Below are 27,222 nucleotides of genomic sequence, written 5' to 3' on the forward strand. Positions count from 1 at the left end.
AAAACATATCAATAAATGGTGTCACAGGACAGTATCTGGATGCATCCACAAGGCAGAAATAAGTCCTGAGTTGGCAGCTCCTCGCTCATCAGGTGGGGGGAACCCGGCGTAGCTGGCACGTGCAATACGGTGGGGGGAGGGCGGGCGCTGGCCGCAGCCAGTGGGCAAGTGCGGTCATTGGACGCTTACCATGCCCGGGCATTCATTATGCCGTAATCCTTCCTCGCTTTTCTGGAAATACTGAATAGCGCTATAATCACTGACTCAATTTTTGGATCTCATTTTCATGACAAAGCGATTGTTCCCCCGTTTGCCTCTCGCTGTTGCCGCTCCCCAACGTGGCGAGGCAGTGCTATAAAAGAGAGCGCTCGAGGTCCCAGTGCAACATCGAGACCTCAGGGCAAACACCAACCACCGCCGCCACCTTCGCATCACAGAGGCTGCGCCGCAACATTCTATCCAAGATGGGCAGGGTGAGTTAAGGCAAAGCTACATCAAGACTTTGGCTTTTAGGTCTGGTTTTCTGACTGGGCCTTTGGATTGAACACCTCTATTAGTTGAAATGTAATTCTTGACTAGACCGGCAAATTTGTAGTCTGCCTCTCTTGCCAAAGTCAACTGGGATTGGCCATGCCATTGGTTGTGTAGTGGTTCCCATAGCTGACTGTCACACTACTGCTATGGGATCTACTGTATTCCCATTCAACGCCACTGGCGACTGGTCCAGGATGTTAGTCTGCCGTTCTCGCCAAGTCAGTTGGGATAGAAAATGTCATGTGTAGTTATTCATATACCTTACGTTCGCGTAGTTGACACAAGATTGATTCCCAATGAATTCCCTGCTGTTGACTGGCAACAAATGCAGAGTGTAGTCTTTTCCATTGGTAGTGAAGTGGTTTAGTTTTTCCTTCTCGTACTATGAACCAGAATAAGTGGTAGAAAATGCCCGAACCGATCTAATTGTTCATTGGACAATGTTGGGGAATATTTGAAAGCCATGTTCTAATTTTACTCCAGCAAATGTTTAATATCATCTCGTCCGGCAGATCGTCTTCTACGAGGACAAGAACTTCCAGGGCCGCCGCTACGAGTGCGACAGCGACTGCTCCGACTTCCACACCTACTTGAGCCGCTGTAACTCCATCCGTGTCGAGAGCGGCGCCTGGGTGGTGTACGAGCGGCCCAACTACATGGGCTACCAATACGTCCTGACCCGAGGCGAGTACCCGGAGTACCAACGCTGGATGGGCCTCAATGACCGTCTCAGTTCCTGCAAGATAATCCACTTTGTGAGTAAAACTTGCCATTGTCCTTGTGGTAACCTCAGTCATCTGTAGGGTTTGAGCGCTTGAAAGAGGAAGTGTTGATGCTGCAAGGGGAGAGGTTCAAGTTCACAAACTACAAATACTTTACGAAAGTAGATTTTTCAGGTATCTGTACTCAAATATTTATTTTCCCAAGACTTTTTACTTTTACTCGCTACATCTGAAAACAAATGCATGCACTTCCTTCTTATTTTCATAAAATAGGATTGGGTTTTTTTTCAACTTCTGTGAGAACACAGGGACCAGATGTTAAAGGCGCCCAAAACTCAATAACTCACATAACTACAGGTTGATGACATGATCGTTAGATTTTATTGTATTTTTTCTTCTGGCAAGTTTAGGTTCAAACTGTCATGTCATCAACCCATAGTTATGCTAGTTATTGCAGCATACACAGTTGTGTCATAGATTTTGGTCAAGAGCAGAGGGCAATATTGCCAAATATGGTGGCCCATTGAGATGGAGGAAAATTTATTAATGAATCCATTGTATTCTTCTTCTATGAACGCAATAGCAGTCATAATACAGTGTTTAGACGATTGGGAGCACATGCAGCGTATTCTTGCCCAAGACTTTGGGGGGGTTTAGTTCCCCTTAAACAGCGGGGACGTAACAGACTAGGAGAAGTAAGATATTCCCCACCCGTGGCCCCATTTAAGAGAAGTCTGTGATGTTGTCAGCGCCGTGTGTGATGAAAGCATTGCGAACAGGCTTTTGTTCAGCTAACCCAACGCCTGCGGCTACATTCAGGGTCAACACCAGTCAGACCCACAAAGATCAATCTACTTGGACAAGGCCCATGTACGATTGATTGCGTATGTCCAACCAAAGGGCGAATCAAAGCCACTAGCCTCTCTGGATGATGTCCGATCACGGGTTTGCGGTGTCCTTCCGAGTCCTATCCATGACTATCGCCATTACTCCCATTATTCCAGACCAGCGGGGGCCTCTATAAGATGCAGCTGTACGAAAAGGCCGACTTCGGGGGCAAAGCTTTCGAGGCCACGGAGGACTGCCCCTCGCTCCTGGAGAAGTTCCGCTGGAGGGAGGTGAACTCGTGCAAGGTCTACGACGGCTGGTGGGTGTTCTACGAGCACCCCAACTACCGCGGGCGCCAGTACTTCCTAGAGAAGGGCGAGTACCGCAAGCCAGGCGATTGGGGCGCGGCCAGTGCTGCGGTCCAGTCCTTCAGGCGTTTAACTGAATGAACCCATTACCAACCCGCACCATCGACATGTTACCCTACGATTTGTGACAGGAAATGAGATTTTGAACTGAGGTTGAAAAAAAATAAAAACCTGTCCAGAAAGCAGACCAACATGTCTCGAGTTTTGTCTGTGCGGTTTTGCAAACATTCAACATTTTCGTTTATATATTTTATGTCCTTCGATTCACATTCTAATAAGTATAATTCTAATTGTTTTCACTTTTTTTTTTTTCTACTAGCTTCAGATTTCGATATAACAAAACTAGTTATCTATCTAGTTGTTGTGTATATGTAATAATATTGGGCAATCAGATTAGGGATGCACGATGTATTGCGGGGAAAAAATAACGTCACATTCAATGGTCCGGTAACAAATGAGAAATTAAAACAAAAACAGGGCGTTTGTCCTTAATGTGCAAAAAAAAAAAAAAAAAAAAAAAATACAGCAGTACGACAGAATGATGGTGAAAGGACATAAACTGCATTTATCGCAGTTCTGGCTTAAATTATGAGCAAAATATTTTATCTATTTTTATAATAAAAACCAAAATAAATTCCATATTATGACAGTGTGATCATACAGTGTTTAACTAAAGCATTCTGATGACTATGTACCAAAGAACACATCCACTCCCATTTACGCTGAACGCACCTCACACACTCGCGCAGCTGCAACGTAAACATGAATGGCGACTGCGGCCGCACTGAATGGGTTGTCAAATACGACATTTATCCCCTCGACATATGAAGGCTCGTATCTAGCGTGTTCAGACGGGTTCGTCCTGGAAGTCGCTCACAAAATCTGACACTCTTGAATGAAAATTGACTTTTGTTCGAAAACTGTTGCCCGACACCAGAATAAGTGTGTTCGTCATGCAGAAATGAACTAAGTCCAGTTCACTTTCGCCCAAAATATGAACTAGTTGATGAACTTTCATTCATTGAAATCGTTCAGGTACAACACTGCCTTTCCTTTAGCTCACTGGACAATAAATTAGATCATCTCCAAATGGAATGAACATCAAAACACACAACGGCCCTCCTTCGTTCGGCAGGGAGATGTGCGAGCACGTATCCGCACGTCTGCCGGCTTCCTCGATCAGCACCAACACTCCGCTCTTCACCAGCCACAAATTCAAAAGTCTTGAAATAAACATTAACATGTATGATCGCCCATTCGTATATTGTTTAAAATAATAATTAAAAAAAACTAACTTTGAAGCGATGTATTATTCAAGTTTGAGAAGTAAAAAAAAAAAAGTTAATTGAGTTATCAATATGATATTGATTGCACAAAGTACATTTATACATCATATCTCAATCTCATTATACTTGTGTATAGTGACAATAAAAAGGCAGTAAAGTGCCTGTGTGGGTTTTCCTCCCACATTCCAAAAAACATGCCTGGTAGGTTCATTGAGAAATCTAAATTGCCCGTAGGTGTGAACGTGAGTGCGAATGGTTGTTTGTTTATATGTGCCTTGCGATTGGCTGGCGACCAGTTCAGGGTGTACCCCGCCTCTCGCCCAAAGTTAGGCGGGTTAGGCTGCAGCACACCCGCGACCCGAGTGAGGATAAGCGGTTCGGAAAATGAATGGATGGATGTACTGTATATATATTACATACAATATATGAGAAGAAATGATATGATATTAATTATATTTTATATGACTAAATAGGCATTCTCTTATATGACCAGTTGGATATAAAATACAAGTGTATACACTATACATACATAGGGGGTCCCCGCTTCAGCTTTCCATCAGTTTGGGGCTCCACGGTCTGGACATTGTTAAAGGCCCTTGATATAAACCATTAAAAAAATTATATCGGTTATCGGTGGGGGGGGGGGGGGAAATAACAGTTATCGTACATCCCTAAATAAGACATTTCATTTAAATGGGTTCGCAGGCATAACGGCCCTCCGAAGGAAACCATAACTATAATGTGGCCTGTGAGTCTCAAACCCAAACCCATTCTTGAAACCCTAGTTTGAATCAGTTATGTTGACTTGAAACCCTTTTTAAAACTAACTCAAATAAAACCCTGACTTTGGCTTGAAACCATAACCTTGTCTTGCAAACACCAATTTGAAACCCTATTCGTAGCTTGAATCCTACTTTGAAATGCTAACCCAGGTTTAAATCCCAAATTCAAAAACCCAATGGGTGTTTAAAACCCAAACCCTGGATTGAAACCCTCTTTTAAAACCCCAACCCAGGCTCAAAACCCTCATTTTAAACCCTAACTTGAAACCCTAATCCTGTCTTGAAATCCTAACTTTAGCTTGAAACACCAATTTGAAACCCTACTTTTAAACCTCAACTCTGTCTTGAAACTCCAATCTGAAAGCCCTACCTCTGGCCTCAATTTGAAACCCAATCCTGGTTTGAAACCGTAACCTCATCATGTATCTCCAATTTGAAACCCTACTTCGAATCCTTAATCCTGCCTTTAAACCCTTGTTCAAAACGTGAACCCAGGCTAGAAACCTTCACGAAACCCTAACTTGAAACCCTAAGCCTGGCTTTATATAATAAGTCTATGATCCAGGACAGGAGATGACAAGTTTTGGAACTGTTTGCTTGACAAACAAAAAAAAGAAGCCTACTCAGAAAGCAGAGCGAGATGTGACTGATTGTGAAGTTTGTCTGTGTATTTTAGCAAACATTCAACAGTGGGTTTTAGAATGAGAAATTAAATTGAGGCAAATTGCTCAGTCAAACTGGAGGACCTTAAAGTTAGTTCAGTTCCTTTTAGTGCCGGTCCGAGGTCCACAGTGACAAGTTGAGGGTTGAAATGCGTCCCAAAGGAAAAACAGTTTCCTCCTCCGCCAATCAGGATCAACTTTTGGACCATCAACTCAGAGCAGAACGAGTGCAACATCAGAGGCCAAGGCACTGAGGTCTAAGGCGGGCAGGAGAACCAGCAGTGAGATTCCCAACAAGTCCACGCTGTGAGATCAGGTTTTAAGCAGGTTGAACTGACCGTGACCAGACTGAACTCGACGCTGCAGCGCGTGGAAAGGTTGATCACGGCCACTCCCGGCACGCCGGCTGAATGCAGCCAAACTCCGCCCACCACAATCAGGTGATCGCCAATCACATGGGCACCATGCGAATATCTGCAGTGCAGTACAACACAGCACAGTTAGCGCAGAATGTTTCATCCATACATTCCTCAAACCCGAAACCAAACTCAAACCCTAACCCTTGCCTGAGACCCAAACTTCAAAGATCTCCCCTCTTGTTTGAAACCTGAAACCCTAACCCAAGCTTGAAACTCTTACTTGATGCCCTAATGTGAAACCCTGTCTTCAAACCCTTTGCCAATCTCAAAATCCTAACCCTGTTTTAAAAATCCTAATTTGAAACGTTGACCTTAAACTGAAATCCTAACTTTGACTTGAAAACGTGACATCAAACTGTAGTTTGAAACCCTACCACTGGCTTGAAACTCTAATTTGAAACTCTGAAAGTAAATCTGACTTGAGGCGTCAAACCTTAATTTAAAACCCTAACCCTTACTTAAAACCTTACCCTGCTTTATTCTCAAAAATTGAAATGTTATTCATGTAAAATTTTTACTTTTGCTCCAAAACTTTATTCACAAACGTATTCTCATGAATGTTATGTTTCTTGTGATATTGCAACTTTCTTCAAGTTTTTTTCATAACAGTATTACTCTCTCATACCAATCCATCCATCCATCCATTTTCTGTACTGCTTATCCTCACTAGGGATAACATGCAAACTCCACACAGGCAGAAGTCCAGAACTGTGAGCCAGATGTCCTAACCAGTTGGTCACTGTGCCGCCTTCATACCAATCAAAATGTATTTATTTATATTTTTGAGAAATTACCACTTTTTTTTCCTCATAAAATGAAATCTTATGGCTTTATTTTCACAGTTCTATGACACTGTCATCATGTCAACAATGATTCCTTTCATGGTAGCCCTAATGCTCAGTTCTTGTGAAGTACTATACAAACGGACGTAAACCTTAAAAATATTGAACGTCAAGCCTTTTTAAAGAATTTTAAACATATATCACAATGTCAATGAAGGTGGGACAATGTGTAAAACCTCAATAAAAATGGAATACAATAATTTGCAAATCCTTTTCAATCTATATGCAATTGAATATGACAATGTATTCCTGAGCCCAAATGGCAATATCCTTTTCACAATAATGCCGGTTTTTAATGCAGCGTCGCCTCAGGGATCAAAGGTCAGAGGCATTCGATGTTGGTTTTCGGCCTTGCCGCTTACATCCTCAGAATTTCTTGATGATATTTGAGACTGTGGTTGATAAAATCCCTAAATTCCTTGCAATTGTACGTGGAGAACCATTTTTCTTAAACTGATGGTCTATTTGGTCATGCAGTTGTTCACAAAGTGGTGGTTCAAAAGGATTTGCTAATCATTGTGTCAATGTGAGTGCGAATGGTTGTTTGTTTCGATGTGTCCTGCGTTTCTATGTGTCCTGGTGACCAGTTCAGGGTGTACCCCGCCTCTCGCTCAGAGTAAGCTGGGATAGGCTCCAGGACGCCCACGGGACCCTAGTGAGGATAAGCGGCATAGAAAATGGATGTATTGCTAGATGTATTCTGCTTTTATTTACATTTTACACAACGTCCCAACTTCATTGCAATTGGGCTTTCGAACTACTGCGTGAGGAACCCACCTGGGACAAGGTGGGAGTTGCACGTCTATCCTCTCCCAGCAGAAGCCTCTCTCATTTGGCTTCATCACCACAATGTCCCCCAGCGGCTCCCCCCTTCTTCCGTGCCCTCCGAAGAGCACCAGCCCTCCCTGGTAGGAACATGCTGAATGGGAATGGCGGGCCTCTGGTGCAGCACCCTCTACTGCCACCTGAAAATAACGCATTGCATGTTGAAAATAAGTCAGGGTGTTTTTCAAATTGGATGAAAAGATTCATCTATAATGATGCATGGATTTAAATTGTATGATTGTATGATTCTGATCAATCTGCATTACAAGCCTGTTAAATAGCAAATACAAAACACATCACAACCTCAGTCCAGTGCTGCTGATCGAGGTCCAGGAAGTAGCCATCACCTAAAACTGCTTCAGACTCATTTTTCCCACCAAAGACAAACAAGAAGTCTTTGCCTATAAAAAACAAACAATTAGGTTTGTTTGTGGTATCATTTAAAAAGGAAAATACAAAAACTGCTCTGAGTTTACCTTGACGTGAGACCAAAGTGGCGGAGTGTCTCCATCGAAGTGGTGGATGAGCACCTGTACACATCATCTGCTCCTCATGAAGTTCAACAACCTCCTCAGGACCAGGTGAACCTTCAAGATGGAGGGTGACTTTCAGAAGGCCTCCGATCGGGGTGAGGGGAGAGGATCGTCCTCCGTATATCACAGCCATTCCCCCAGGAATAGAAGTAAGAGTGTGGTAAAGACGAACACCTGGAGGAAAGCAAAGGTTTTGGTTCATGCCATCAACATTAAAGAGCCCCAAATTCTTATTAACTCACTGAAACTGACTGAGGGTTGTACGTGGACGGATCTCCAGCCCTCAAGGCCTTTGAGCAGGACTCGACTCGGAGCCCCTCGGCCGGTCCTGCAGGAGCCTCCGGTGAGCAGGATGTGCCCTCCGTCCAGCAATGTGGAGGCCATCCCGAGAGCCTCCACGCAAACTGGCTCCATTTTCACTATGAGGCCGGCAGGGTTCTGAGGTGGATTTTGGAGTGGTACTGATGGTAGAACAAAAGCAGTCATGGAACACAGATTCAGCTAAATAACAGGTAAGAGGATTAAGCAACAGCAAGAAGCACCTGCAGGATGGACGAGCAGAGATTGCGCTGCGAGAGAACCTCGAGATGCTGTGAGGATGAAATAGTGCGAGCATTTCTGGTGCCACTCCTGATGAATAGAAGGGATATCATTGCAACTCATGATGGAAAATGACCCTATCGCCTATTTACGACAGTTCCGACGTATGACATTTCGAGGTTACGAATGGCCTGCGGCGCAAGAAAACCTTATTTTCTGTTTTTCATTTGATTGTTTTACGTACGGCCTAGAAGTGTTTGTTATAAAAATATTGACTGTAATTATGATATTCCGAGCTTGCGAACGGCACACAACGAAGTAGTTTGCGCAGCGGCATGAGAATGTCATCACATGACACAAGAAGATGCGGGGTTTTTTTCCCCCACTGTATGGCAAGTAATTTGAGCATTTATTTGATATATTACTATTAGTAGTGTACTGAATTGTCTTTGTCCTCACTTGTAAGACAATTCAGCGCAGTAGGAAAATGACTAGGGTGCACTAATAGAATGACTGTCATACTAGTGACGTTGTTCCCCCTACTGTATGACATTTCTGCGCACTAGAAATGTGATGTGTACATGGACAAATACAGTGCACTATTACGATATCGAATAATGCTGAGACGGCTTTCAATATTGTTTTATATTTATGGCCTGGAAGTGTTTTTCCTACAAATATTGACTGTATTTATGACTTGACTACTTCACTAGCATAGGATCAGTGAGAGATTTCTGACATACAGTACGTACAAATTAGTGTTACTTTGCCTCCTTAGGAAAGGAATTCATATACAGTGTTGCAGTTTTCAGATGCAATGGGTGTGGCCGAAATCAAGTTTCAGCAACATACTGTATGTGCACCACCAGTAGAGGGAGAACTTAGTAGATCGCATACCAAAATGCTACACACAAAACATCTCTATGAATTGAGCATTATATTTTCTTATCCTGTCTTAATCGCAACTTCTCCAGTGACGTAAAGAAAATGATTCGATTCCAGTTCCAACAAAAAGTTTACGTCAATGCTACATGTCAGATTTCTTTGCAATTGTGTGGACACATTTGGAGCTATGGATAGTAAAAAGTAACAAAAATTATCCCGAAAATGGCTATAATTGAAAATATTGTACCCAAGCTAAGCAGAATATGTATTGACCTTACATCTGACCTTTTTGAGTTTTAACAAAAATTATATGGATCCAGATTATAATCAGACTGTAATCCGTGTAATCAGTTCTGCTCCCCCAGAACACTGTACAGTATTGTTCATCAATGCTTTATGGAAAAAAATATATATATCAACACTAAAACTGACCTCATACTCATCAAAAGGCTCCAAACGTTCCACTCGGTGTCTCTCATCATCAGGAATTAACCTGAGGAAGAACTCGTTCATATCCAAGCACACACACTTTTCCCATCCCTGAATACAACAAAAACAACAATAACACACCATCAATGAATCAGCGTTAATGGATGTAAATAGTGTTAAATGCCATATTTCCTCAAATAATGGCTGTCCCTCCAACTACACAGACCCCAATTAGGGTACCTCATCCATTTAAGAAAAACAATTGCCTACCTTTTCCCATCAGGAAAAACAAAAACAAACAATAACTGAAACTCTGAAAGTAAATCTGACTTGACTTGAGCCTTCTGCAGCCAGGCCAAGACTGTTTGTAAACTGAAAATAGTATGTAACTCCAGGTCATTTTTCTTTCCAAAAATTGTTCATATACTAAAGTGTTCATAAACTAGGTCGTTTGTAAAGCAACTACTTTTGTCCGAAGACACCAGAAATAAAGAAAACAACATTTTAGTTTCAAAAAATCATGCAACTAACCGTAGTAGTCATGCTTGTTAGCGAAGCATACACAGGAAGTCAGCTATCCCAATCTCCTTGCATGGTCACGTGACGTTCTGCATATGTAATGTGGCTCCCCCACCCCCCATCTCTGAGAAAAAGATTCTCCCTGGAGGAGATCAATAAAGTAACCTGAACCTGGTATTGTGGATTTTTGTTTACATTGCGAGCCAAAATGGCTACCTCTTGAAACAGATGCCTCTTCCCACCTGCAGTTGAGTCAATAAATGTGTCGATACAGCCATTATTCGAGGGACTGTGGTAATAATACTATTGGAGTTCTGCAAATACTGGCCTTGTCAAGGAACCTCTGCCTTTGTGCGTCAGTGTCGGGATATTGTCGGAGCCCGTGCAGAGCGGAATTGAGCTTTAGGAAGTGCTCCTGCATGATGTGGCCAAATGGATCTTGGGGATGGATCTGCTCGTACATCACAAAGAGGGACTGGGGCAAAAACCTTGCTGCCCAGGAAATGATGTCATCTGACCTAGAGGAGGAACATAATGCTCGTGAATTACGACCGTAATTGTGGAACGGGCCACAAATGGACCTCACAAAAGTACCAGCTCCTAGCTGGGTCATCGTTTGTCACCTAATAAATAACCCGTGGCCTAAATTTAGGCAATTGTTCCCGCAGTTCAAACACAATCTGCCCATTTTAACCACAGGAATTAGGGACTTTTGGAGGACCATTAGCTGTATTTCCACCTAAAGTTCCAGGATCTTTTTTTCCATTCCTGAAATTAAAAGGTTCCGATTATATATGTTCAGCCCTGCAAACCTATACCTGGACTTCTCAAAAGTACTACTCTTCTTTAAGCCCTGATAAATTGTCAAAATGCACAATTTGTGATGCTCACCGTTGTGTTTTCATGTAGGTGAGCACCACTTCGGAAAGAATCAGAGTCGGGGCCGTCGTGTCCAGTCCCGCAATTCCCAGAGCTTCCTCTACATTGGAATCATGTCGTACATCCACCCCAAGCAGGACGTACTGACTGCTAGACACATACACAGGCCCTACAGACATGATCAGCTATGTAGCATAACGTGTATAATTTCACGATATCAATGGAGTATTTCACCTGTAGGAGGAAGTACATGCTGGGAGTCCAACATTCCCGACAGCGACACATTGGACCGGATCAGAGCCGCCTTACGCCGAGTCACGTCTGGGAAATCCACTTCAAACACGATGGCCCGGTTGAGCGCCGCGTCTGCGCGCAGACGGAAATACAGCGAGTCGAACCCGGCGCCCAGAGACAAAATCTACAAAAGATGGATAGATAGATAAAAATGGAAGTATTATTATTTGCTGATGTAAAACAATGTGACAGATTGAAGTAAGCTTGCCTGTCTCTTGGCACAATGTTGTGTGATTTGGAGGAAGGTCCGCAAACAGTGCTCCACTGCTCTCCAGCGCACATAGTACCCCCTACATAGTATGCAACACAACATTGTATTTTTTACTGTTAGCGAGTGCTGCAAACATGTTAATAATAATGTTATTATACAGTTTATTATTTCATTTATTAGGCATATTGCATTTTTGTCCATTTTGCTAAATATTCACTGCCATTTACAGTGGACAACATTTTTTGATCATTGACAAATATATTAGCTTGTATAATATACCAAATTTTATTTACGTTGACCATAGTGACAGCAGCATATTTTTTGCTAAATTTATTAAAAATTCCAATATGTCAGAAAGTATATACTTACTTCAAATTTCCACTCCATCTTTGATGAGAATGGCACGGTAAGCATGCTACACTGAGGGGCTAGTGGCGCAATGGATAACGCGTCTGACTACGGATCAGAAGATTCTAGGTTCGACTCCTGGCTAGCTCGACTCCTTTTTTTTTATTTTTTTTTTTTAATTCATTAATTTATTATTATGATTATTTTTAATATATATATAAATCCAATTTCCCTCACGGGACGAATAAAATAAGGTCCCTAACTTTTGTACTGTAACCTTCCCCCAATCCACTAGCATGCAAGAATATTATACTGCTTACCATGCACATTTGGCATATTATTCCAAGCATGTGACGTGACATGACATCACATGTGACTGCAGACAGGCCACATTCATTAGTTCCATCGGTGCTGTCCGCGCATACGTGAATGTGTTGTTGTTCTTGTTGTGTGCCAAGAAGGGGAGCTTTGTGTCTGACCTGTTGATGAGTGGCGCTCTCCTCGCCACTTTGCACACGAAGTGCTGCAGGAAGCAATCGTGGAAGTAGCCCTGAGCTGCAGCAGACGCTTTACTCACCACGCTGCTGTCGTTAGTCCCTTGCACCTGAGGAGAAGACCCGTGAACGCCTCACAAACTTGCCTTCAACTTTGTGTAAGTCCCTTTTAAAAGAACCTCACCGCCGTGTCCGAACCCTTCTGCTTCTTTCTGTTCGTCATGCCTTCAGTAAACTCTCACGTTACTTTAAAATGCTACGACGGACACATTTGAGCGTGTTGTACTGTTATTTATCCATGGACGTTTGGCAAAACAGTAAATGTCAGCGCTCACTCGGGCTCGCCTTTCGAGCGTTTCTTTGCCACACAGCGCCCCTAAGAGGCCTGGAGGACGGCACAAGCGGTGACGCCAGATGAATAATAAACTGCTTTCTGTGAAAAAAAATTCTCAAAAATAATGCGTGCGTTTCATTTTGATCCCCAATTTGATCTCAAAAAGATCATACTTTCTGATAATGGATTTGTTGTGGTGACAGTCCGCGAATGTACAATTTCGCCATGCAGCTGGAGCTTGCCTGACAATGCAGCAGACACAAGCGGTGCGCATGCGCGTTTTTCCCAACAGGAAGCGTTTGGCATCAGCCAGCTGATGTTGCTACATTAATGTCAACAGTCAGGGGAAGCGATACTGTTTAGGGTAAGTGTCTTTGCCCTTGATAGTGACATTCAAACGAGACAGACGCCGTTGTGTTATTAAATTGATGTCGAATATTTGAGATCTTTAACATTTTAAGCTTCCTGACGTTCAAGTTGAAGTGGACATAGCGGTGTCATGCTAGCGACCAAACAAACGATAACGTCACCACGAGAATAAATAAGGAAGCTAATGAAATGTTGCCCTTCAGGGCTCTATGTGACAATGCTGTGCTCGGCATTGTTGTCTAAGCGAAGACAGGCAGCATCTCTAATAAATTGTGTATTGTGTGGGAAAACTTCAGGTCATTACTGAATGATATTTTCAGACTTAACTCCAATATACTGCACCCACCCAGTTAAGCAAAGTGATATGTTATCATTGTGAATGTATCCTGCTGATATCTGGCAAACTTGATGGTTCAACTCATCATACAATATTATTGTATGGTATTTTTCAACAGTACAGCGATATTGAAAGAAATACACTTTTCTGTATCACAATACACTGCCACTGAGAAAGAGAAAACAAGCAAACACAAATGTTTTATATACATAATTGAAGACAAAAATATGAATTTCTCTTGTAATTTGACTATACATGTATAGCTGATTTGTTCAGTTACCAAACAATTTTTAATTAACCAAAAGCACAACAAAGTGTGACGACGGACATTGACAGAATCTACAGTGGGGCAAAAAAGTTCTCCCACTTAAAAAGATGAGAGAGGCCTGTCTTTTTCATCATAGGCATACCTCACCTATGAGAGACAAAATGAGAAGAAAAAAAAATCCAGAAAATCACATTGTCTGATTTTTAAAGAATGTATTAGCAAATTATGGTGGAAAACAAGTATTTTGTCACCTACAAACAAGCAAGATTTCTGGCTCTCACAGACATGTCACTTCTTCTTTAAGAGGCTCCTCTGTCCTCCACTCGTTACCTGTATTAATGGTACCTGTTTTTACTCATTATCAGAATAAAAGACACCTGTCCACAACCTCAAATAGTCACACTCCAAACTCCACTATGGCCAAGACCAAAGAGCTGTCAAATGACACCAGAAACAAAATTGTAGACTGCACCAGGCTGGGAAGACTTGATCTGCAATAGGTAAGCAGCTTGGTGTGAAGAAATCAACTGTGGGAGCAATTATTAGAAAATGGAAGACATGCAAGACCACTGATAATCTCCCTCACTCTGGGGGTCCACGCAAGATCTCACCCCGTGGGGTCAAAATGATCACAAGAACGGTGAGCAAAAATCCCAGAACCACACGGGGGGACCTAGTGAATGACCTGCAGAGCTGGGAGCAAAGTAACAAAGGTTACCATCAATGACACACTACGCCGCCAGGGACTCAAATCCTGCAGTGCCAGACGTGTCCCCCTCCTTAAGGCAGTACATGTCCAGGCCTGTCTGAAGTTTGCTAGATAGCATTTGGATGACCCAGAAGAGGATTGAGAGAATGTCATATGGTCAAATGAAACCAAAATAGAACTTTTTGGTAAAAACTCAACTAGTCGTGTTTGGAGGAGAAAGAATGATGAGTTGCATCCAAAGAACACCATCCCTACTGTGAAGCATGGGGGTGGAAACATCATGCTTTGGGGCTGTTTTTCTTCAAAGGGACCAGGATGACTGATCCATGTAAAAGAAAGAATGAATGGGTCCATGTATTATGAGAGTTTTCAGTGAAAACCTCCTTCCATCAGCAAGGTCATTGAAGATGAAACGTGGCTGGGTCTTTCAGCATGACAATGATCCCAAACACAACGCCCGGGCAACGGAGTAGTGGTTTCTTAAGGAGCATTTCAAGGTCCTGGAGTGGCCTAGCCAGTCTCCAGATCAACCCCATAAAAAATCTTTCGTGGGAGTTGAAAGTCTGTCTTGCCCAGCGACAGCCCCAAAACATCACTGCTCTAGAGGAGGTCTGCATGGAGGAACGGGCCAAAATACCAGCAACAGTGTGTGAAAACCTTGTGAAGACTTACAGAAAACGTTTGACCTCTGTCATGCCAACAAAGGGTATATAACAAAGTATTGAGATGAACTTTTGTTATTGACCAAATACTTATTTTACACCATAATTTACTAATAAAGTCTTTAAAAATCAGATAATATGATTTTCTGGATTATTTTTTTCTCATTTTGTCTCTCCTAGCTGAGGTATACCAGGCTGAATAGGAGAAGTCCAAGAACTGACTCTAGGTCATTGCCATTCGATGAAATTGAACACTACCTACCCATATTTCCAACCTGTTCAGCAGTATATCTTGATCTACTGTATCAAAGGCCACACTGAGAGCCAACAAGACCAGAATTGACACCTTTCCTGAGATAGTGTTCAACCTTATATCATTTAGCAGTTTGATAATAGCAGATTCTATACTGTGATGAGTTCGCAAACCTGATTGAAATTTGTCAAAAAGTCAATTTATGTTCAAGAAATTGCCGAGTTGATAAAAAAACAACTTTCTCAACAATCTTTGCTATGAAAGGGAAATTTGAGATGGGTCTATAGCTTGCTAACATGGAAGCGTCCAGCGTTCTATTTTTTAGAAGAGGCTTAATGGCAGGTACTTTTAAGAGCTTTAGGAAACTCGCCTGACTAAAGTGAAAGTGCAAATCAGCTAGCACAGACTTCGCAATAGCTTTGAAAAAGTCAGATGGTATTGAGTCAAGTAATTTTATTCCCGCATTGGCAAAGCACAGCCTTGTGGTTACCAAGTCGGCCTCACAGTTCTGAAGATCTGCTTTTGAATCTTGTTTCTGGCCTTGCTAAAGTGTGATTGTCCTCCCCGTACTTGCGTGGGTTTTCTTTGAGTACTCCGGCCACCTCCCACGTTCAATTTTTAAATGTACTGCAGTGAGCAGGTTAATAGTGCTGGCAGACTTCAAGTTAAATTGTTTATTTTAATGCCTATTTATACTGTTGTATGTATGGACATTCACACATTCCTAACTACTTAGTAGTTTTTCATCAATCAGTTATTTTATACGTTTTAACATACTATGCATTGAATGCGTTCATTTCAGTGCATTAGTTAATGCGACACAAGTTGTTGTGTACAGCTCAAGTTTGTCCCATTAAAATAGTCATGACCCCCAAGGTTGTTTAGTCCTTTGTTTTTATGTGTTAGTTTTACAGTAAACTACAACTGGTAGTGACAAACAGATTGAAGCAAGGACATTTTGCCTCTCATTTGGAGAATTGTTCTCCATCTGTCAAACTGAACAAAGGCACTCTTAAAAAAATGGTACTAAAGAGACATAATTTGCAGGCAAGCTGTGCAGTACTTTGCAGAACCTGCAATGTGACTATTGCATACAAGTATATTGCGATGACTATGCTCAAATGATATACTGTATTGTGCAGCTGTAGGTGTGAATGTGAGTGTGAATGATTGCGACTGGCTGGTGACCAGTCCAGGGTGTAGCCCGCCTCTCATCCAAGGTCAGCTGGGACAGGCGTTTCCTGAGCTGAGGACAAGCACTATAGAACATGGATGCATGGTTAGTCCCGCAATGGTGAAATTGAGATTTTACAGCAGAAAAGTGGACAGTAACAGCACTTAGGCATGATAAAAGTATAAACAAAATCTGAAAAATATCTATGTAAACATTGAAGACAATGAGACTGAGCAGACCCTGCAATGACCCTGAGCTAAGTCAGTGTGATCCGCTCCAACACCTTCTCTCACAGAGCAGTCGTGAGATCATCAGAGAGGCTTGACCGCACAGGTGTGAGGCAGAGCGACAAGCGGCCTTCCCCCGACAGCACCCTCACACGGGTCGCTATGAGCGCTAGAGGGAGTGGCGGGCGCTCCAACGGCGCGCTGCCGCAGACCAAGATCTGCCAGTTCAAGCTTGTGTTGCTGGGTGACATGGCCGTGGGCAAGTCCAGCCTGGTGCTGCGCTTCGTCAAGGGACAGTTTGACGAGTTTCAGGAGACCACCATAGGAGGTGAGGGCCAGGGGGAACGTGATGGGAATCTGTTCGTGTGTCATTCACGTTTTTGAAATGTTTTTGTGTATGTCACAGCTGCCTTCCTGGCCCAGTCGGTGTGTTTAGACGACACCACTGTCAAGTTTGAGATCTGGGACACAGCAGGACAGGAGCGTTACCACAGCCTGGCGCCCATGTACTACCGAGGAGCTCAGGCTGCCATTGTGGTTTTTGACATCACCAAGCCGGTATGCAACAGGCACATTGATTAAATGTATACTGCAAAATTTGGGGTCAAACACTATCCATTTTGCATCGCTGGTTGACCTCTGATTTGTTCAGATTTAGAAACCGTTTGAATCATATGAAATACAGTGAACCTCTACTACTCGCGGGAGATAGGGGCCAAGCCCCGCCAAGATTAGCGATAATCAGCAAGTAATTGACGGCCATCTATAAACGTTTGTAATTTCCTATGGATGCCACAAGTTAGCGGCAAAGCACTTTTTTTTTTTCTATTAGACAAGGCTATGGCGCCACGGTGGTTGACTGGTTAGCACATCTGCCTCACAGTTCTGTGGACTGGGGTTCATATAAGAGTTTAAAGAAGTTGGCCCAAATATTAAGACATAAAAACAGCAACGCATTCAGTCTTAATGTTAATGATGAATGACAAAGATCTAATGTGTAGGTGATTTCATTGTCATACTAGTGTAACAAATGAGTTAACCACTGTAAAATCTAAACATTTTAAAATGTCCCCCACCAAAAAAAGACCTACAAAAAAATAACCCAACAAAACCCACAAAAAAAATACAAAAAAGAAACACCAAGTTATGTCTATACGCCATATTGCAGTGTGATGCTGCTCTGGTTTTTGGCTGCGATGTGTACCTAATAAAGTGGTCGATGAGTGTTGATATTAAATAATGCCTTTTACTGCGTCATTATCCACTGTGTATGTTGTGTGTGTGTGTTGCGTTGTGTTAACTTGCATAGGAAAGCTTTGAGAGGGCCAAAGCCTGGGTGAAGGAGCTGCAGAGGCAGGCCAGTCCCAACATTGTCATTGCTTTGGCGGGCAACAAGGCCGACCTGGCCGAGAAGAGACTAGTAGAATATGAGGTAAGCGCGCCCCGTACCCCCAACCACTCAAACCCTAAAATGACAAAAACACCTATCAAAACTGAATATTATTTTCCTTGTAAAGGCAGAAATGTTGATTTTGAATGTTATTAATTGTACTGGGGTATCCAGCTACATATTTGGACCAATAAGTGGCACTGTAATACGACTGACACTATTACTTTAGGAATAATACAGTCATTTTGATTTCTTGCACACATAAAACCATGTTGACATCTGCAGTGGCGGAAAATGGCATGTTGGAAGTTTCCCAACATCCCCATAGGAAAAAATATATAATGTGAGTTAGTCTGTTCCACTGTGAAATGGTCACCATCATAACACCTTTATTATACAGTAAAGGCTATGTTTTAAGTAAAAATGTCATACAAGTGTCAAATTTTATAGTCATCCACTGTACAAGATGGATGATCGTTTCCGGTGAGTGAGCACATCGCATGACGGAGTGCTCCACAGTGCCAAACATCCGTCCGTCCGTCCGTCCATCCATCCATATTCTACACCACTTATCCTCACTATGGTCGCGGGTATGCTGGAGCCTATCCCAGCTTACTGCGGGCAGGAGGCGGGGTACACCCTGAACTGGTTGCCAGCCAATCGCAGGGCACATAAACAAACAGCCATTTGCACTCACATTCATACCGACGGACAATTTAGAGTCTTCAATTACAACGGAGCAAAAAAGTATTTGGTCAGTCACCAATTGTGCAAGTTCTCCCACTGAAAAAGATGGGAGAGGCCTGTAATTTTCATTATCGGTATACCTCGCCTATGAGAGACAATGTGGTGGAAAATAAGTATTTGGTCACCTATAAACAAGCAAGATTTCTGGCTATCATAGACCTGTAACTTCTTCTTTAAGAGGCTCCTCTGTCCTCCACTCGTTACCTATATTAATGGCACCTGTTTGAACTTGTTATCAGTATGAAAGACACCTGTCCACAACCTCAAACAGTCACACTCTAAACTCCACTAAGGCAAGACCAAAGAGCTGTCAAAGGACACCAGAAGCAAAATTGTAGAACTGCACCAGGCTGGGAAGACTGAATCTGCAATAGGTAAGCAGCTTGGTGTGAAGAAATCAACTGTGGGAGCAATTATTAGAAAATGAAAAACATACAAGACCACTGATAATCTACCTCGATCTGGGACACAACGCAAGATCTCACCCCGTGGGGTCAAAATGATCACAAGAACGGTGAGCAAAAATCCCAGAACCACACGGGTGGACCTAGTGAATGACCTGCAGAGAGCTGGGACCAAAGCAACAAAGGCTACCATCAGTAACACACTACGCCACCAGGGACTCAAATCCTGCAGTGCCAGACGTGTGCTCCTGCTTAAGCCATTACATGTCCAGACCCGTCTGAAGTTTGCTAGAGAGCATTTGGATGATCCAGAAGAGGATTGGGAGAATGTCATATTGTCAGATGAAACCAAAATAGAACATGTTATTTTTGCAAATTACACACAGGATTTGGTGGAATTTAAAACTGCATAGTTTATTACCATTAAACATCCAAAAAGATTTAATGATAAAGATGGGCAATTTGTTTTAAGAGGGATATTGACATTTAAACAGTCAACAATACACTGAAAAGCATGTGCATATGCGTCTGTGGGTTGAAGTTGTGGAATGGTCCATCCATCCATCCATTTTCTGTACCGCTTATCCTCACTAATACCTGATGAATTAAGAGAATGTGGAAGAGCTGCACAATTTAAAAGAAAGTTAAAACTGCATATGCTAAAATATAAATTGGATGGTTAAACTATACACAGAACTGAAATTGTAGGTTTTGATTGATGGATTTTGCTTGAATTTTCTGTTTTTTGTAACCTATTTTGGCGGCTGTTTTTTGTATTTAGGTTTTTCCCTACTTGCTGTTATTGTTGATGAAGATTATCCATTGTTTACTTGGTTATGTGTCTGTTTTTCTCTTTCTTTTTTTGTCTTTTTGTTGAAAAGGTCACAACAGAAATCATGTCTTCTTATCATCTTTGATCAGAAGATTGTTTTGGGTTAGGGCATTTATAAGCTTTTAGCTTACGCCCTGAGCCTTTCGGTCAGCTTTATGAAATTACCATATTTTATTTTGTTGTTGTGCCCTTGGAATTCTGTGGATGATTGATTGTAATTCTGTCCGAATAAAAAAATAAAATAAAATCTAATTAATTTAAAAAAAATACAGTAAAACTACTTTCATTTTGATGACTTCTGACAGACACAAATGGAGCGGTAACAGGAAAATGTATGTGTTGTGATTCTGTCCGAATTTGTGTTTATTGCTGAATTAAGTGTAGTTGTGTCGTCTGTATGTAATTGATATTAATTAATTGCATTACTTGTATTGTACTGAGGAAATAAGACACTTTCCTAGCAGTAAATTACATTTTTGTTTCAGTGGTACAATAAATGACACCTTTCTGTGTACACTAAAGTTAACCTTTCAGAATTCACTGAGCTGGAGTCTCACAATATTTTCTGACATAAAACATAATGATGGTTTGCACGGCTTATGCTTCCCAGAACAATTTTGGTTGGTTTCCAAACTGTTCGACTTGTTAATGTTTGTTTCCTTGCGTGTCTTTTCACTGGTGAAGGAAGCACAGACGTACGCTGACGACACCAGCCTGCTCTTCATGGAAACCTCGGCCAAGACTGCCATGAACGTCAACGAGCTTTTCCTGGCCATCGGTGAGTTGCAGTTCATCTCAGTCAAACAACCTCCACAGTCCACAAAATGTAATGTACAGTATTATATATTACTTGGTACACTCATTTGAGTCATTACTGTAGTTGTCTTACAGTGCTACTGTCTTGAATTGTAGTGTGTTACTTTGGGAAGGTATGGCAACATAAAGGAGGTCAGCAAGATATGGTGGGGCGAGGTTATTGATGGCCTTGAAGGTGCAGATCAGTATTTTATATTGGATGCGGTATTAGACGGAGCTAATGGATTTGTTGCAAGGCTGGAGTGATGTGGTGAGTGGAGGCGGTCCTTGCAGAGTTCTGGAGAAGCTGTAGTTTTTGTAGTGACCGAACAGGAGAGAGTTGCAGTAATCCAGGCGGGAAGTGACAAAGCTATGAACCAGGACAGCGGCAGTTTGGGAGGTGGGGGTTAGACAGAGACGTTTGATGTTTCTTAAGTGAACGTATGGAGACCGAGTGATGCTGAATGTGCTGTCGAGGATGACACCCAGACTCGTAACCTGAGAGGAGGAGGAAACGGTGGAATTATCAAGTGTAATGTAAAAACTCAACTCTGGCTAGCATGGACTTGGTACCTACTAGTAAGAGTTCCGTTTTATCACTGAGTTGTAGAAAGTTGGACGAGAACCAGTGTTTGAGTTCAGAGAATCAGTCAGTAAGGAGGAGGGAACAAGAGTGATGTGGTGGGTTTAGTGGGGAGGTGGAGCTGGGTGTCATCTGCATAAAAGTTCAAGTTGAATTTTTATTATGTGATCGAAACCACTAGGGGATGTACCAAATATACTCGATATATCGCAGGTTGTTCCACGTGAGATGTATAAAATGACTATAGCGCGACTATCAAGTACAAATCCTCACGTAATCCTTCACTCTCTGATGGTGTGCCTCTCACAGTTAGCAGCACACTCCCTCCACCCATCCAGAAAACTCATGCATGTTGGGTGTTGCCCACGTTCTCTTTGGTCTTCCAGCCAGATGGGCCAGGCTGTGACCGCAGGAGTCTAGCCTCTTACTTCACACACACTGCACATTTGTATTACTCACACTATACATATTTTGCACATTGGGCACATTTACATCTCATTCAGGGTCCTCTGGCACGAGACATAATGAGGTGGACGCCGGGTACTGGCGCAACTGTGCTAGTCGCCCCTCTTCTCTGCCCTACCCAACTATGAAAAGAAAATGAATGTGTGTTTGTCAATTGATAAAATGTAAGACACAGCCACACACGGGACAGTCTGAAACCTGGAAATGAATTAAGTTATTATTACACACGTCAGTCAAGAGGAGGGGACATACACTGTATTTAATATTATATATCAGCAATTTCTTTAAATTTCAGCAATATCTGTTTGCAGAATAGAGCACTGAGTTTTGTGTGTTTTGGGTCATTGTCTTGTTGCATGGTAACGCTTCTCCTAATTAGTTTGGATGCTTTTTTTCAGCAAATTGCCAGATAAAATTGTTTTGTAGACTTCACAATTCATTCTGCTGCTAGGATCATGAGTTATATCATCAATAAAGACTAGTGAGCCTGTTCCAGAAGCAGCTATGCAAGCCCAAGCCGTGACATGACCTCGACCACGCTTCACAGATGAGCTTGTGTGTTTTGAATCATAAGCAGATCCTCTCTTTCTCCATACTTTGAGCTTTCCATCACTTTGGTAGAGGTCAATCTTGGTCTCATCATTCCATAAAACTTTGTTCCAAAACGTTTGTGGCTCATCTCTGTACTACTTTGCAAAATCCAATCTGGCCTGGATTCTTTTTGCTGATGAGTGGTTTGCGTCTTGTAGTAAGGCCTGTATATTTCTTCTCTCGAAATCTTCGAACAGTGGATTGTGATACCTTCACCCCTGCCCTGCGGAGATTGGCTGTGATGTCACTGTGTTTCTTTACAGCTCTCACAATGTTTCTGTCATCAACTGATGTTGATACCCTTGGCCGACCTGTTCGATGTCTGTTGCTCAGTACACTTGTAGTTTCTTTCTTTTTCAGGACATTCCAAATTGTTGTATTGGCTATGCCCAATGTTTGTTCAATAGCATTGCAAAATCAAATAAACGATTTTCCCTCTTCTCTCAGCTTCAAAATGGTTTGCTTTTAACCCATAGACAGCTCTCTGGTCTTCGTTTGCTTAACAGCAAATGCAGTTTCCACAGGTGAAACCCAAACAATCACTATCTTATGTTTAAGCAAATCAATCTAAAAGGCAACACCTGAGCAAGTAGAAACACCCATCAGTCACATGTTCCAATACCTTTGCTCACTTGAAAAGTGGGTGGGTTCAAAGAAAAAGTGCTCCGTCCTGAGTTGTTCAACACATCTAGATGTAAATACCATGAAATAAAAGCTGGAATTCTGAACTTTTGTCTCTTATTCATCTTTTGATTTGAAACCCAAATGTCTTCAGTATACAACTAAAACAAAGGAATTGACCTTGCCAATCCAATACTTTTGGAGGCGACTGTATGTATCTGTGCATTCATCACTGCACTTGACCGCATACACCGGATTGATTTCCTACGTGTGTGGTGTCCGGTTTTTTCAGGTGTACCAACCTTTGTCTCAGGGTATTACCATGATTGACGTGTATCAGAATATTGTGTTGGTTTAAAATCTTTGAGTTTCTCAGACAGACCTGAAACATACGGAATGACGGATGATATTTTTGTCTGTCAATCTTTTCTTTCTTATCCCCCTTGCTTCTGGAATTGGATGCACTTTTCACAAATGACCAGCTGGGGTAACCACAGGTTAGAAAGGCCTCCCTCACGTGTCTGTGCTCTTTCTACTTGGCCTGTGGACTGGTTAGAATCCTATCAGCTCTGTGTTGTAGGCTATTGATAATGCCCAGTTTGTGTTCCAGAGGGTGTTGTGAGTCAAAAAGTAAGTATTGGTCAGTTGTGTGTGGGTTTTCTGTAGACCCCAACATGGAAGCCCCTGTCGTCTCCAAAGTGGACATCACAATCCAAAAAAGGCAATTTATTGGGTGCATCTAACGTCCCTTAAATGCAACTTTCCTAGCTCCTTGCTCCTCAAATCATTGAATGCGACCCGGAAATTGTTGTTGCTCCCCCATATAATATAAGGAGCGTCTCAAGTGTCTTAAACGTTCATGGAGGAGCGAGGAGCGAGCATCGAGGACCCTCCCCAGGCTAGCTTAAATCGAGGGAGGTCTGATGTACCCTCCCCGGAAGTCCCGTAGCTCCTCCTATGGTAATGTTTAAAATGGCCGTGAACCAGCTGGATCGTGGACAGTGCAGAACTTCAAATTAAATGATCTTCTGTTTTCATTTGTTTGAATATTCATATTTTGCTGAATGTTTATTGGATTTGGGGCAGTATTTAATACTAAAATGACAATTACACTGGTTCACAGTTACGATATGCTTAACCAACCACATATTTCCAAGGATTATGTAGTAATTAGGCTGTTATTTTGTGTGGGATGCATTTGGACAGATAAAGAAATTTGTTTCTGTTGGTTCTACACTGTTTAATACATAAGCAACATATCAACACTTTACATATATTTAAGAGTCACTCCAAAACATCCTCTCAGAGGACTGTACTGGTTTGGGATTGACCAATCATGTTTGTCTTTGCATCTGGAATGTTGTGAAGTGTAAGGCATGCCTAGGCTGGAGCACTACTAGTTGACTTTTCCACACAAACACTGGCTAGTGCATCCTAACTTAGCCTTGTTGCATGAACTGATGAGGCAAAACAGCTTGGAAGACAAACAGAACAGTCCAGTTTCAATCAATTCAATGCCTTGAGATGAATGTGAATATTCACAGGCATAATATTTTCTTTCTTTGATTTGTTTCGAGCGGCACGGTGGGCGACTGGTTAGAGCGTCAGCCTCACAGTTCTGAGGTCCGGGGTTCAATCCCCGGCCCCGCCTGTGTGGAGTTTGCATGTTCTCCCCGTGCCAGCGTGGGTTTTCTCCGGGCACTCCGGTTTCCTCCCACATCCCAAAAACATGCATTGATTGAAGATTCTAAATTGCCCGTAGGTGTGACTGTGAGTGTGAATGGTTGTTTGTTTGTGCCCTGCGATTGGCTGGCAACCAGTTCAGGGTGTACCCCGCCTCCTGCCCGATGATAGCTGGGATAGGCTCCAGCACGCCCGCGACCCTAGGGAGGAGAAGCGGCTCAGAAAATGGATGGATGGATGGATTTGTTTCGAGTGACAAAATATTGAAAGCTTATTTTTTAAACTTACTTTTAATTTGTTTTATTCAATACAATGTCTTAGCACTAAATTGCTAAACACAATAATGTAGTGACAGTTTTATTTACAGAATGACACATTACAAGAAATATCATCAGGTTGTATGGTCCTTGGCGGCACGGTGTACGACTGGTTAGCATATCTGCCTCACAGTTCTGAGGACCGGGGTTCAAATCCGGGGCCCCGCCTGTGTGGAGTTTGCATGTTCTCCCCGTCCCTGCGTGGGTTTTCTCCGGGCACTCCGGTTTCCTCCCACATCCCAAAAACATGCATGGTAGGTTGATTGGAGAATCTAAATTGTCCTTAGGTGTGAATGTGTGTGCAAATGTTTGTTTGTTTCTATGTGCCCTGCGATTGGCTGGCGACCAGTTCAGGGTGTACCCCGCCTCTCACCCGAAGACAGCTGGGTTAGGCTCCAGCACGCCCGTGAGGATAAAGCGGTACAGAAAATGGATGGAGGGATGTATGGTCCTTTAACAAAACTAGATTAGATTTTCCAATGGCCTAAAAAAGACATTAACATTGATTAGAGTTCTTCTGGTAGCATGCCTTTATTTTGGCTGAGATGCAAATGTTACTGACAAAATCAAAATGTTCCTGAGAGGTGATGATAAGATTTGGCATTGGGTTGTTTTTAACATTTATATAATGATTTACAGGAGAAATCAGAATATCAAGTTATATATCGTGTATCCCGATATAGCCTGATATTATCAAGATATTTGTTTTGGGCCATATCGTGCAGCCCTAGATACCACTCTGCGGCAGAGAAAAAAACTTTAACATTTCTTTTTGGAAAGGTGACAATTTTTGTCACTGAGGACAGGCGAAGGTGGATATTTAAAGGGACATAATCTCCGCGGGAAGCCCACTATAAAGCAGTTTTTAAGGAATGACTTTACATGGCTGTTAATCTGTTACTTTTGTAACACATTACTTCAAACATGGGTGACAAATATTTACGCCCTGATGGGAAGTCTGTTAATACTTATTTGTGTTCCTGCAGCGAAAAAGATGCCAAAAACAGACACTCAAAACCCAACGCATGCAGCACGACATAGGGGGGTCAACCTCCAGGACCCTGATGCCCACTCCACCAGAGCTTGCTGTGGCGGAAACTAGACCACACACACACACACACACAACCCCCTTTCCCCACAATGTGACCTCCCGCCCAAAAGCATCCCTTCTCTATCAGCCAGCCTTCTTGAATGATCATCCTTATCAGTGAATCAAGCCAGCGGAGAAGAGGAGAGAACACAACAACAACCTGGAGGACATAAATTGTGAATATTCTGCCTTGTATCATTTCAGCTTGACTCCTCACTGATAACCTACACTTTTACAAAGTGAACAAGCAAAGAAGGAAGCAATATGATGAGGTCAAATAAAAGGCTAAATGTGCTTGACACGCTTCATCTGTGTGGTCCTAAAACCAACTGCAACACAGTTTATGCGTGCATTGTTTTCGTTTTTGTCAAGACTCCATACAGCAAAAAAGAAAATGCTATTGCAGTGCTTTCTTACACCATATCACCAATAAAGGCTCAAGCCACAATCCATATGCTCACATAAAAACCCATATTTACTAATAATTACATGTAGCTGAGCACAGGGAGTATTGATTCCTTACGTAAAAACTTTCAGTTCTGTCAATTGAGGATGGAATTAAGAATGAGGAAATAGTAAAGTGAAATAATTTATTAATGGATTGATTGGAGTAGGTGTGTGCGTGTCCTAGTTGTTGGAAGTGGGGAAAAAAATGTAAGAATTCCTACACAAAGACCTGGTATGATGGTATTGATAAATATATGTATAAGTGTGTTCAATTGGATATCTGTGCTAAATCCAAATCGGTCAAATCTGGATTGAACATGGCTTGATATTACAGCTGCATACAAGTTTGTAACAGTGTAACACAATTTGTTAAGAGTTTCTATTTAATTTAAATTGTTAGTTTGCACTGCTTTGTCTTGGCAATGACTTGAAAACACATTCAAATAATTAAAAAGGTATGAATCTGTAAATGTGTTGGAAATTAATGAGAAAGGAAATAAACATTCACTCTTCCTGATGAGATT

The 27,222-nt window shown here is 42.2% G+C and overlaps 3 protein-coding genes and 1 non-coding gene across 10 annotated transcripts; 3 read left to right on the forward strand and 1 right to left on the reverse strand.

Moving 5' to 3' along the window:
• The first annotated feature begins 316 nt into the window (after positions 1–316).
• Positions 317–2,639, forward strand: crygs2 (crystallin, gamma S2). Its single transcript, XM_061792894.1, has 3 exons — positions 317–473; positions 1,047–1,289; positions 2,261–2,639. Exons 1-3 carry the CDS (start codon positions 465–467, stop codon positions 2,531–2,533), a joined length of 525 nt encoding a protein of 174 aa, XP_061648878.1. The 5' UTR covers positions 317–464; the 3' UTR covers positions 2,534–2,639.
• On the reverse strand, positions 1,096–12,759 carry lcmt2 (leucine carboxyl methyltransferase 2). 5 transcript variants are annotated; one of them, XM_061792869.1, is made up of 14 exons: positions 12,585–12,759; positions 12,386–12,510; positions 11,556–11,637; positions 11,288–11,471; positions 11,066–11,222; positions 10,503–10,692; positions 9,659–9,766; positions 8,344–8,431; positions 8,044–8,262; positions 7,745–7,975; positions 7,572–7,669; positions 7,221–7,408; positions 5,521–5,656; positions 5,168–5,439 (listed from the first exon to the last, which is right to left on the reverse strand). In XM_061792869.1, the coding sequence occupies exons 1-14, from the start codon at positions 12,621–12,623 to the stop codon at positions 5,230–5,232; spliced, it is 2,055 nt and encodes a 684-aa protein (XP_061648853.1). In that variant the 5' UTR covers positions 12,624–12,759; the 3' UTR covers positions 5,168–5,229. The 5 variants fall into 5 exon arrangements, with proteins under 5 accessions (XP_061648856.1, XP_061648853.1, XP_061648854.1 ...); XM_061792872.1 differs by lacking the exons at positions 5,168–5,439; positions 5,521–5,656 and adding an exon at positions 1,096–1,369; XM_061792870.1 differs by lacking the exons at positions 11,556–11,637; positions 12,585–12,759 and adding an exon at positions 12,227–12,282.
• trnar-acg (transfer RNA arginine (anticodon ACG)) lies at positions 11,984–12,056 on the forward strand. Its single transcript has one exon. It is a non-coding gene; the product is annotated as a tRNA-Arg (tRNA).
• rab5b (RAB5B, member RAS oncogene family) lies at positions 12,422–27,220 on the forward strand. Of its 3 annotated transcripts, none has more exons than XM_061792893.1 (6): positions 12,422–12,558; positions 16,807–17,061; positions 17,140–17,291; positions 18,043–18,165; positions 20,791–20,884; positions 26,148–27,220. In XM_061792893.1, the coding sequence occupies exons 2-6, from the start codon at positions 16,896–16,898 to the stop codon at positions 26,261–26,263; spliced, it is 651 nt and encodes a 216-aa protein (XP_061648877.1). In that variant the 5' UTR covers positions 12,422–12,558; positions 16,807–16,895; the 3' UTR covers positions 26,264–27,220. The 3 variants fall into 3 exon arrangements, with proteins under 3 accessions (XP_061648877.1, XP_061648875.1, XP_061648874.1); XM_061792891.1 differs by lacking the exon at positions 12,422–12,558 and adding an exon at positions 12,951–13,098; XM_061792890.1 differs by lacking the exon at positions 12,422–12,558 and adding an exon at positions 12,970–13,098 and having other exon boundaries at positions 16,802–17,061.
• Positions 27,221–27,222: the final 2 nt, after the last annotated feature.

The sequence above is a fragment of the Phyllopteryx taeniolatus genome, chromosome 12 (assembly GCF_024500385.1).
Source record: "Phyllopteryx taeniolatus isolate TA_2022b chromosome 12, UOR_Ptae_1.2, whole genome shotgun sequence".
NCBI lineage: Eukaryota > Metazoa > Chordata > Actinopteri > Syngnathiformes > Syngnathidae > Phyllopteryx > Phyllopteryx taeniolatus.

Coding starts and splice junctions, on each gene's coding strand:
- crygs2 (XM_061792894.1), top strand. Junction 1,290..2,260: donor CCTGCAAGATAATCCACTTT/GTGAGTAAAACT, acceptor CCATTATTCCAG/ACCAGCGGGGGCCTCTATAA.
- lcmt2 (XM_061792869.1), bottom strand. CDS start 12,623: ATGACGAACAGAAAGAAGCAGAAGGGTTCGGACACGGCG. Junction 11,638..12,385: donor AGAGCGCCACTCATCAACAG/GTCAGACACAAA, acceptor CATACTATGTAG/GGGGTACTATGTGCGCTGGA. Junction 8,263..8,343: donor TCTGCTCGTCCATCCTGCAG/GTGCTTCTTGCT, acceptor TTCTACCATCAG/TACCACTCCAAAATCCACCT.
- rab5b (XM_061792893.1), top strand. CDS start 16,896: ATGAGCGCTAGAGGGAGTGGCGGGCGCTCCAACGGCGCGCTGCCGCAG. Junction 17,062..17,139: donor TCAGGAGACCACCATAGGAG/GTGAGGGCCAGG, acceptor TGTATGTCACAG/CTGCCTTCCTGGCCCAGTCG. Junction 17,292..18,042: donor TTTTTGACATCACCAAGCCG/GTATGCAACAGG, acceptor TAACTTGCATAG/GAAAGCTTTGAGAGGGCCAA.